This window comes from Apium graveolens, chromosome 9 (assembly GCF_009905375.1).
Source record: "Apium graveolens cultivar Ventura chromosome 9, ASM990537v1, whole genome shotgun sequence".
Taxonomy (NCBI): Eukaryota; Viridiplantae; Streptophyta; class Magnoliopsida; order Apiales; family Apiaceae; genus Apium; species Apium graveolens.
The window spans coordinates 269,973,421-269,986,262 of NC_133655.1; the positions used below are offsets into that span (position 1 = coordinate 269,973,421).

The 12,842-nt window shown below is 33.7% G+C and overlaps 1 protein-coding gene across 1 annotated transcript; it reads right to left on the reverse strand.

Moving 5' to 3' along the window:
• Nucleotides 1-1,552: 1,552 nt before the first annotated feature.
• LOC141683334 (dolichyl-diphosphooligosaccharide--protein glycosyltransferase subunit 2) lies at nt 1,553-12,333 on the reverse strand. The gene is made up of 19 exons (XM_074488031.1): nt 12,079-12,333; nt 10,581-10,773; nt 10,405-10,494; nt 10,171-10,233; nt 10,007-10,076; nt 9,549-9,613; nt 8,595-8,649; nt 7,676-7,803; nt 7,468-7,583; nt 7,078-7,147; nt 6,488-6,589; nt 6,271-6,360; nt 6,027-6,175; nt 4,200-4,311; nt 4,018-4,101; nt 3,542-3,622; nt 3,238-3,462; nt 2,786-2,908; nt 1,553-1,975 (listed from the first exon to the last, which is right to left on the reverse strand). The coding sequence occupies exons 1-19, from the start codon at nt 12,210-12,212 to the stop codon at nt 1,859-1,861; spliced, it is 2,067 nt and encodes a 688-aa protein (XP_074344132.1). The 5' UTR covers nt 12,213-12,333; the 3' UTR covers nt 1,553-1,858.
• Nucleotides 12,334-12,842: the final 509 nt, after the last annotated feature.

The window sequence follows — 12,842 nt, forward strand, 5'->3', positions numbered from 1 at the left end:
TAACAAACCAGTTTATTGGCTATGCATATACCTGTGGGGAATTTTAGAAGCTACAAATTTGAGCTCGTGATCTTCCCTAACGTCCTCAGTGCATACATCGTACAATTGGACGTTGTTTGGTTTCTTCTTTTTCACGATATTAATTTATCTTACTTACGTTCTTGTACTAGTCCAACCTGAACTGTCTAGATATTAATATAAAGAATATTATTTTATTATTTCATCTAATTAACGTTTCTTATTTATTTTGCTTACAATCTTATGACTATTATTCATTGTACCGAAACATATGTGTATTTTTATCAATTAAATGTTTCTTTTAAGTGAATAATCGGCAAGACATATACATTGCAAAACTGATAATTGATTATTCATTAAATTAATAAATTTGTTAAATAAATCTTTAACCTCAATAAATGAATATTCTTGAAAAAAATAATTTAATTTCGGATACCGGGTGTATTCATTTGTCGAGTTTTAAGTTTAATCATATGTGCTCCCTGCGTAACAAATTGTTTATAATTTTGACATTTTACACGCAAATATTTTAACATGTATAAAAAGGTATTATTACTTCACAAATAATTCATAGATGTTATTTTTAACTGGGTGTTGAGCGAGACCGGGAAGGATAAAGCAGGCATATTCCCCCTACAGGTCTGTTGAATATACCTTCATATCAATTACTATCACATGTTGTATTCAATAGATTCCCTAGAAGCATTTTATGTCTTGTTAATTGTTATTAGTCATCTGACTCGGGGGAACAAACATTTGATTGAAATCCGAACTTACCAGTAAAAGATAATTGGAAAGAACATACTTCAACTATATTTTATGTACAAGTCGAATCATTTAACCTATAAAATATAATCAAAAAGAACATACTCCAGTTACATTTTATGTATAGGTTGAATCATTTATCTCTAATGTTAGAGTTGAATCTAAGTCAGATATTAATATAATTCAAATGAATTAAATACGTGCTAGAATTAAATTTATTAACTAAAAGATAAATAACCATTAGTGCAAAAAAAAAATTGGTTTATCAAAGACCCTCGAACCATGTAGACCCCCGTATACTGTATAATCATTTTAAGCAATATAGATATAGGGTATTAATAAAAAAATAAAAATATATATATAAAGAAACACTTAAACAGTGACAGTATTCCTTTAATGTTGTGCAGCTCAACAAAAAGTCACTCGGTTTAAGCCTCCCGGGCTCTGAGCTACCACTCCATTTACTCCAAACTAATGATGCACATTACAATCTACAGGAGCTTACCTACTATGGACAGCTTAAGAATTGACTGGACTCTAATCTATACTCGTTAAAACAATATACTTGGACTAAATTCCCCTATCCTTGGTTAATTTTAAATTTATGCCTCGTGATGGAGACCATCCATAACCATAAGTCGTTTCTTTGATCCGTAACGCGTAAAAACGAGGACAATGTGCAAAAGGAGCAACTTGTAGCTGTAATTGTAAACCTGAATTTGCACATAAAATGTTGACTGGGGTAAGAAAACTACAAGTAAACATCATATGCTTCTAATGGTAAAGTAGTATTATGGTCTTGGGTTCTTAAAACTAAAAATAAAAAACTCTCAAGTTGGGACTGCACTTCTTTAATCTCAACTAAAACCACTAAGATGACTAACAGTAGATATTGTCACTGAAACTAGATATCTGATCTAGTGTTGATCTTACATATTTTTTTAATCTCATACCAAAATCTTCAATGGTCCAGTTTCAAAATTTACTGAAAAGTATGTGTACTGCAGCAAATATGAGCAGCTGTATCCCTTGAGGTACCCCACAAGGATGACCCAATTTGTGAGCAGAATCTTGCTTAGGCAGATTTTAACTTGGCTGAAGTCGAGGCAATGTGGGAGAGAGTCCTATGTCCCACAAACATCAAAAAGATCCCCAAGAATCCAAGTGCTTTCAATGTTGTAAAAAGATCCAGCTGCAAGCGAAGATAAAATTATAATATTCATTTAGTAAAAAAGCGTCTTGAGAATAATAATTACAAGTGTCCGTATTAATTTTCATATCCCTGAAAGAGTGAATCCTATTAAAAAATCACGACAAGCATATTATTGGACTCAACAACTCATTCGCTCAAACATGTCCACATTCAATATCTGAATGCACCAACGTGCCACCCCACAAAACTACATTACATTCCAACAGGGAAACCAACATTAATCTTCAACTTTGATTACATTTAAATTTTAAATCAACCCATCAAGGTCTTATTTTCATCCGCAAGTTTTAGTGGCCGAGGACCTGAGGTAATAATTGGTGGAGAACTGCTGGTGGTATTTACAGATTACAATGTGATAATGGTGCCAGTTCCAGCTGCAAAACCATATGGATTATTGGTTGTAGCCTTGTAGGTAAACCATATGGAAGGTGAAGGTTTTACTATGTCCAGCAGAAGTAATAATATAGAGTAGGGAAGCGATTCAGTGAATAATATATATTAGTTTATTGTATACGCAAGCAGAATCTACACTGCCAATGTCTGCAGATGCATCATGAAAGAATACCAGTCAGCTTACAGTTGCGTACCTGGCACCGGCAGTTAATTCGTGTCCATCTCCCCTTTTATTATCTAATATCAAAATGGAACAATTGTCCTCTCCTAATCACCTCTTTAATAAACTACCAGCCTATCAACAACTCCATTTACGTAGTTGTATGAAAATATTCGAACTGGGTGATTGATTCAAGTCCTCAACATATGTAAATCAAGTGTTAGTAAAGGATGTACCTTTATCCAGAAGAGGGCGTATAGACAGAGAACAGCTCCAATACCCACGTGGAAGAGGATGGCAAAAGTGGCAGGAACAGTTGATGTAGGAAAACTCTTCAGGTTCACACCAAGCCATAATAACTGCGAGGAAAAAAAAAGAGTGTTTAATAAACCTGACTCCAATTTTTTTTTATTTAATTGAAGCAGAGTTGCTCAAGAAAATGGCATTTATGGATGACCAAATAGTTGCTAGTCCTTCAAAACAGCAGAAATGAATTTTAACATAATAACTGATGGTCTCAGCTGGCATAGAGTTTTCTTTTGTTTGAAATTGAGAGGAACATATACTTGACATTTGGGGGGTAGAGTTCTTGAATCCATTCCTTTCAACGAATATATTTTGAAAAACTGAAACTCAAATCACTACAAAATCTGAGACATATCGATCAAAAGGAGGACTAGATACTAACCCCAACTAAGAAGCCAATGAAGGGCAATAAAATAAGGCTTGAGAAAGCAAGTGAGAGCTCCTGTCGTGGAAGCTTCTCTGGGGTTCTGAAAATGTGAGAAATCTCATCTTTGGGCCCATATCTGAGATAAGGATCCACGGATTGTGGAGGAGGGCGGGTTGCCTTCTCAGGTGGTTCTGGCAAATCAAGTTCTACATGGCCAAGAGCTTGCATAAAAGAGTTCTCCTGAATGATGAAACAGCACTAGATACTGAGTAAACTAGTAAAAAAATGCAGGAAGTAATAGATTAGACAACCAGTTTACCATGACAGCATCTCCCACTGTTAGTTGAATGTCATATCTACCAGAGAGATAAAAGAATTTGTCCACGAGACCAAGAAAGTCCTAGAATGAAGAGATTAACTGGTATTAGCATCAAGTAAATCTAATGAACCATAACTAAGAACATAGTTGCACTGCTGAAAATATATCACCATTTTGCACTGCTGAAAACATATAACCCATTCCTTGTCATATAATTAGAGTTAGAGCAATGAAAAGAATAGCGGATATTTAGCATTAACTAAATCTACTAAAATATAACTAAGATCATAATAGCACTGCTGAAAACATATCAATTTTTCCTGGTCATATTTCTAGATTCAGAGCAATGCAATGAAAATAAGATTACATAAGTCAGTTTTTTCCCACCTACTTTGGTAAGCCAGTACCATCTGACAAAATATATTACTTCTATCGAGTGGTATAAAGAACTATAAAATATCCAAACAAGAACTTACCAGTACTACCGAAAACTGCTTCCCCGAGCTTCCAACCATAAATATGTGCTCAACTTTTGTCTCGTGTGTCAACTTGAGGAAGGCCTAAAATAGAGAGAGATCATAATATAGTTTTAGAAAAAAAGCTTCATTTGATGGAAAGAAACCTGGGTCACTTGACATGCAAAACAAGTATTAAAAACCTGATGAGGATTAAAAGCATTTCCAAGAGGGGTCGATAGCTGAAAGGATACACGAAGCTTTTGAAGGTGGTTTGCTGACAAGGAGACAGAGTTCTCTTCCTCAAAGCTCAACCTATGATTACATATAGCATAATAAAAAGATTATCCTGTCAAACTTACAATTAAAACTAAACGAATGAAGCTAAACACTGGAGTTAATATATAACATGAAAGTTGACATAGAACCACAAAGTTAAGGAAACATGCCATCCAACAAATCAAGTTACCACATTTCGCGCTGCCAACCTATTCAAAACCGTAATTAAACAAAAAGTTGTTTCATCAGCAATCAATAACAGAATCGTAAAAGGAGACTTGTGGTCCAGAGCTGCGTTATTCCTCAAATACTCTTTAAGCTAGTACCTATAGGAACATTGTTCTATTTTCCTTGAAAGATAATTAGGTTTGTACAGTTGTATATTAAGGACGTAGCAGATTACTGGGTTTTTCATACTTAAAGTGAACCAACTCTAGTCCTAGAAGATACTGCATTTAAACCAATAATGAATAGGTACAAGTGTGCAGATCGAGAAGATAACAGGAACGTAACGACTTCGTGGCTAGAAACGTATGACAAGAGATAAAAGACCACTAATGAGCTAATTAATAAACACAAATTAGAACTAGATTGGTGAGACTTATCTCTCAGAGAATTTCATAGTACAGAATTTCATAGTTGTTCCATCTGTGAAGATAATTTTCATGGATTGATAAAATGGCTTTGGCCAACAAAAAAAAAGTCACTGGAGTTTACACACTAATTAAGAAATGGAGGCTACAAGATGAAGAACAAAGATACTAAAAAGACAAAACTCGCAAGTTGTTAAGTGTGAAACTAAATTCACAACTATCGTGGACTTTACTTTCATCAATAATTGTGAATTTTGTACTTCTATTCCAAGGGTAACCAAAATCCAATTTTTTAAGCTTTGTAGAGCTAGCCTTCACCAACACTAAAGATATTTTACAAGTAAGATTCATATCTAATCCCCAAACTTATCAATACATTAACGAATTAAAAGTATAATGCCAAAGACTCGATATGAAATGTGTTTCAGGCATTTGAAAATTGATGGTCATTTCCAGTAAATACATCAAAACTTATTTTCCAACATAAAAATGCAGTGAATTATACATCTTAAATCCTCGTAATGAATGATGCTCATTCAGGCTACAGATATAATAGTAATAGTTACTCATTTCCATGTATCAAGCAGGAGAAGTAAAACCCCAACTTAATCTATCATATAAATATTTATCAATAATTTTTCTTTATCAGTTTATCACAATAACTATTTTTATTAAATATCATCACTTTCGAAGGTTCTCTTCTAAAGTCCAGGTCATAAATACTAAAATATAAGGAAAGATAAAACCATGCACTCAACCATCACACTGTGAAGAAGTTACAAGTGAGAAAAATATCTTTTGCCTCTCTCGAACGATTGAGTTAGGACAGAAGGTAGACATTTGACTACTGACTCGCATGCTAGGTTTAGTTGAAACTGTTACAGCAAAGCTCATGCCTGCATAACTCTTATAATACCAGTTAGATGACTTGTTTTAGCATTAAGAAGCAATACACTGGATAAGTTAATTATAAATTCATTAATTTTGACCTGTTATGGAGAAGGTACGTACAACACAATTATAGACATTTTACAGGAAAACAAAAAATAACATATATCTTCGTGTTAAAAATAAGAGCACTCTTTAATTCAATCAGCATGTTCATCAAACAACAATTCGGTGATAATATGCCTTGACTTGAGGAAGTAAAAGACATACTTTTTCTGAGTTTCCACACTTCCAAGGTCGCTGTCGAGCACTGCAATTTTTGCATTGTCAACTTGCATAACCCCTGTCACAAATATTGGTACTTTTGTCCGACCTCCAGTAGCATAGATTTTCTTAAGTTCGGCATCATGAAGCACAATCTAGAGAAATCAAGAAAACATGACATCTATATATATATATATGTAAACCAAAACATGAGCTACAGAGTGCAAAACAAATGAAATAGCCGCCTTACTTCGAAAACAAAGGTGTACTTTCCAACATCGACACTTTCTGGCAAAGCTTCCAAGATATGGATGCCACTTTCAGAGTCGAAAGTGAGTTCCTGCATAAGAGCATATCGAATGGTAGCCAATAGTAAGATTTTTTACCAACATGATTTGGCTTTTTCCTTGCATAACCACAAAAAAAAAAGCAAAAAACAAAATCTAGATAAATTTGAGATGTAGAACCTGGTCAATGATGGATGCGTCCTTTGAACCAGAACTAAACACTTGCATGAGTTTTACTGATAGAGGTGGTGCAGCATATCCCAGCACTGTAGTCACCCTCACCTGATGAGATGCCATAATTTAATATCAGAAACGACATTACAAGATGTTATTAATATTCTAGCACAGATATAGTGATATAGCGTTACTGTACAATTAACAATCATAATCCCCACAGATTGCACGAAATTACAAGATGCTATTAATATTATATACTCCCTCAGTACCTCCCAATTGTGTTATCGTTTCTAAAAGAATGTCATGCACGCATGAGGTGAATAAAAAGTATAGTTCTATAACTTCTTTTTAAATTTTTCTTTTTCTGAATAAAAATAGAACGTTTAAACTTTTATTCAGAAAAAGAAATATTGAACTATAATTTTTATTCATCTTAAAGTGCATGCCGGACACTCTCTGAGAAACGATAACAATTGGGAGGGACGGAGGGAGTATATAAATAATACTAGTAAAAAAATCAGGAAGACAAATTTATAAAAAGTGTTGAACAGATGTTCCACTATTAAATTATTTTATGTACTTCAGAAACAAACCTTAAGCTTGTCATTCCTTGTATATGAAATTACGGTTGACTGAATTGATTGGATGAGAGGGATAAGAACCCTGCAAATCAAGAAAGTGTTTAACATAATTGTGACAGAATGATTATCCATTAATATGTTGACAAATTGCAGGTACAAGCAAAATAGTGGCAAGAAGCATTTTTCCGATGTAAGAAATGAAAACCAACAGACAGAACAAAAGAAAATTACAAACTAATCTTTCAAAGTATCACTATTAACAATATTCTGGCACTCGCACTAGGCAGAAAGACAATGCTAGTGCAAGTATGCAAAGCAAAATGTAGTTCATGACTTGATAACATCACTGATTCTAGTGAACTACACCAATGGGACAATTAAATTAAATAGTTAATCACTTGCCTGTTACTCTCTAAGCAAGCCAGTCCATCAATTTGATAATACAAGTCTTTTGCATTTCCAGGAACTCCAATACCAAGGAAAAACTTGGCCAGTCCAGATATTTTGTCCCCTGGAAGCTGCAAATTTGAAGGGCATATATAAAGGCTGCTCGGGAAGAATCATTGAGATATCAGCAAGCTTTTAGTAGACCTATTAGCATGGAGCATACATTTAAACTTGTAGATGTCGCGTGTGCAAAAGCTGTAAGCCCTCGGACGACTGACGAGGATGCAGAAAGAGGGCCGTGGTGACCACTAGCATCAAGAAGCTTTTCATCAAAGTAGTAGGCCCCATCATCTGGAATATGACATGTCGCATATTATTTCAATGGAATTTTTCTTTTATTTGAAAAACATACCATCGCACAGGTGCCCTAAATATTAAAGATCGAGCATGCATGTTTTTCATTGCATATAATCTAAATAAAGATTGGACAAGGATCCTGGCCTCCGCAAGGCACTACCATCGACGAGCTTCTTGTCAAAGTATTATGCCCCATCTTCTGAATTTGACAAAAATATTCCCCCAACAGCTAGAAAACAGGGATTCACCTGGGAGGTGATGCACTGCGTATCCGTTCGTGCAGGGTAGGGGAGTGTGGAAGGGTGCAGGGGTGCGCACATGGTGATTCCCCGTATTTTAGGGCAGGGGTACAGAGGATGGGGTGGAGGAATGTCAAGAGTTGTAAAACTCAGCCCTATTCCATCAAGTTACTTTTATTTTATTTGAAGCCTTAATGTCCATCTTTAGCCTCAGTCACTAAGAAAAGAAAAAAAAAAGACAAGTTTCTTTATGATCTTGAGCCCTATATGCCGGTGTATATAAGTAAATATGTTGGGGAAGGGGGTAAGTGAATACAGTAGAATCTATGTACTCGCTTTCATTTGAACACTTCACATGGTAAGTGAGTACAGTAGAATCTGTTGTGTCTAATCATGAACACCTTGAAACATATATCCTCATTACGTTTAACCATCTCACGTATACAGACTACAATACATTATTATTTCCATACATACATAACCAACAATAAAATAGAAAAAGTATAAGGAGGAAATGCAGAATATAGCATAGGATGGCTAACATACCATACTTCTCAATACTGTCGAAGAGCTTCATGATATCATTTTTTACTGTAGTAATCTGTCATATTATGAAAACATTACATGCGAGTTAGCATGATACAAATAGCACCAACAGGAGATGCAAAACCATATTAGCTCAGATAACTTGAAAAAAGAAGTCATTCAAATGTTCTTTTTAATAACAAACATAGCATTACCCAAATAAACGGTGCTCCAATATATAGGAAGGATTCTCTTGATAAATATTACAGAATATTCCACTCACCATTAGTCATCATATACAGTCATCATATACACTGACATATCGTAATATTTCACTCTTGAGTAGCTAGGGTGGTTTTGCTCCTTTAAACTCAAGTGTGCTGAGTCCAGTAATAATGCCTAATAGTCTCCTCTTTTAATAAATTAAATATATAGTAAAAATGTCACAGTGCATTGACTAAATTTCATGCAATCTAATTGATTATGTGATTCGCAATTATGTGATTTGTATTCCTTGCAAGTTTCTCCGTGAGTAGGCATCAATACCGATAATGTTCCATTTTATTTTTTATATGATTATTATATTAGTCAATACTATGTTATCTCATTTCTATTTTGTTTTATGTTATTATTAAATATACATACATATATATTTATATATGTATGTATAATATTGCAGACAATATATAGGCGTGAGTCTAGCATAAGGTATCATGTCACTGCATCAATATCATATTTATCTTGGCAGAAATCGATCAGAGAACAAAACAAAACCTATATTAATCTATACACATAGAAACTTTATCGTTTCTTACATTTATCAACTCGGTTTATTCGTGAGAAGCAAGACAATAAATATTTACATTACTGGCCATTTTGACAGCCAAAAAAATATTTACTGTGCTCTCTGATAATTAAATGAACTTAAGAAAAAATGCGACAAGCTCATTTATCGCATGAAAGGAACTATGTTACCAAATACTCATCAATTTCAGAGGAAGCTAAAGAAACAACTCCACCAAGGGTCTCAAGTGCTAATCCTGCAAGATCAATATAAAGAAAAAGTATTATACACAAACACAACTATTTAAAAATACACAAGAAATTAAAATTAATACTACAAAATTCAACGTAGCCTTTGCACCACTTTCTCAGCCTTTTTAGATCTACTGCCCTTTATTTATTATAAATTGATTGGTCCGACCACGTTCCTCACTTTTCATCTCTTTTTTTAACTTCCATCCAACCAATATGTAAACAAATGGGTGGGACCGAGAGAGTATAAATATAAGAATGATTACGATCTATTTAAAAAAATAAGGAATAAGTGAAGTGTAACAGTTTAGGGGGAAATGTGTGTGAGCGGGGATCGAATATCTGGAAAGAGGTCTGGAGGGAAAAGATTCCACTACTTAGTAGTAGCTATAGGTTACCTGCAGCATAGGAACTAGATTCAGGATTGTTAGAACTATAGCGCCACTTTCCATCACTTTGGCTAAGCGCCTGCCATAATTTAAACATCAACTCCATCTCAGCTCACAATGCTATGTATAAGTTACTAAGAATTAAAATTTTCACAAGATTGAGGTACATCAACCTTTATAGATCTAAAAATTCCATCAGCATTTTCAAGAGTTACATCAACCTCAGATGTCTGACCCTGCAGATTATTGAAAATTAGCACCAGGTTCTACATTAAGTAACAAACAAGCATTGCTTGGAAGCTTCAACAATATATTATCAGAACATCCATCAAGATAGCAATAGGATGGACAACAAACTTCCAACATAGAACCAGAAGAATTTGAAACAATCTTGATATGCAGATTACCTTAATATCTATCAGACTTCCAATCGAGTAATAAAAGTCAAGCAGAGAGTTTGCATCCTTGACTGAATCTTTAATTCTTAAAGTGATAGCCTAGGAGTAGAGATATCTCATATAAGATCTCACTTGCAACAAATTTTATGATAACAGCACAGTTCAAAAGATCGAATCAGATATACCATTAAATGTCCATCAGTAAGCTCGCATTTTAACAGTTTATTAACTCGCAGCCCAAAGAACAAATCCTTCATAGTTGAAGTAGGCAAGGACAAAGTATCAACCACAGATTTACATGTGGAAGTCTTTACATCTGACTCTGCTCCAATCCCAAGAACTTCAAATGTTGCTAAAGCCTCATATGTTGCTTCCAGACTGCAACACAAAAGGGATGCAAATAAATCGTTAGGCAACATTCTACTATAAGTTTTAAGTACCGCCTCTTAATGCAATAAATGAGACAGTTTGAGCATAATCAATAAATGAAACAATTCGAAGATTTCAGACACAATCAATAGATAAGCTAATAATATAGTAGAGGTATACCGTATGTGCAAACTTTTAACATCCGCAATTTTATAGTGTTCATGTCAGCAATCAAAACGTGAAATGCACATGATACTAATTGTAGTATAATGCTATATGTATATCCAAAATCCAGGGAAAACACTAACTCCAACGTACCAAAAAAGGTGAAACCATCATTTAAAAAACAGATAATAGACAGAAAGAAACACAATCCCAAATATACTCACAATTTTAAGACAAAGTACAAAATCAAGAATCAAATATTCACTGTCAATGCAAGCAAGTAATTACCGGATTAGACCAATGTCGATAGCTCAAACAACCAGATGATACGCATAATATACAAAACTACAGGTATTTACATATATAAACATTAAACTAAAAATTTGCAATCGGCCTTTTTATAAGAAATATTGAAGAACTCAAAGCAGGTAAGTTTTTAAAATCAGATCAAAAGACGACTATTTTAGCACAAATGAAAAGTACAAGGTTCGAAAATAAATTGCATTATACATATATCCCTCATATACATATAATCATTTGAACTATGATTTGCAATTGGCTTGCACTGGAAAATGTAAAGAGTCCGGAAACAAGTAAATACCGAGTTGGAACATATTAGTCTAAACCATATAATAAGCACAAAATTAAAAAAAAAAATATGCATTGCACATCATACACATAAACATTTAACTAGGATCTTCAATTGACCTTCCATCAAAAATTAAACAAGTAATCACCAAATCATATCAAATATAAATATTTTGAACCAAATCATAACAAATATATACTGAATCGGATCATTTCACAAGCATGATATCAAAACACATCATTTATATACGCACAATTACCGGCAATTGAAAATCAGCCTTCCGTAAAAAGGTAGACAAAGAATTACTAAATCAGATCAAGTGTACAATCAGCACAATATACTGCATTACACACAAACACATCACATACATACAAACCAGTCACCTACAATTCACAATAAACCTTGCGTAAAAAGCTCGAAAACAAACAATCACAACATCAGATGAAATAATAACAATCAATCTAAAACACGTAATTAACACACTACAAAAAAAAACAATAGGCATTGCACATAAAAATGAACATTCAAGTACACAAATTGAAGAGCGGTTTATAATTGACCTCGTATCGGAGAACGTGAAGATCTCGGAAGCAGCAGATCGGTGAGCATCGGAGATCGGATAGAATAAAGATGCTGATACGCAGATCGATGAAATAGAGAGTATGAGGATTAGAAACCCTAGGTATCTAGCCATGGCTAGCGATTGTGATCTCGTTTGATACAGCACAAACCCTAGAGATGTGAAAATGAAATGGAGAGTTTTGCAGCAGAGACTGTGCGTGATGAAAAGGAGGGGTTTTGCAGTCGAGTCAACGAGTCACCGGTTTTTTCTTTGGTTAAGCCGGGTTCGAGCGACACTTAAATTAATAAATTTTAGTATTCCATTTCCAAGTATTAATAAAACTAGCTTAAATTCGTGCTCATTAATATTTAAAAATTTTATTAATCCCGTTATATTATAATTTAAAATTATTTATATAATTATATAACAATTTTAAATTTATAATAAAATTAATAGGATAATGTGGTCGTAGTTTAGTATGATAAGTATATTATGTTTAGTAGTTTAGCTGATATATAATATTTTTTTTTATAATAGGATAATCTGTGATTGTAGTTTACTATGATAAGTAGACTATGTATGTATTAGTTTAATAATTTAGTAGTTTAGTGGATATATAACACTATTTATTTATTTTTTTAATAACCAAAATTAGGGAATAACCGTTGAACCAAATTATACCCCATTCCGGTTATTATAGTATAGTAAGTATAGATAGATTTATTTTTTTAGTTCATTTGAATAGAATACGAATTATACTTA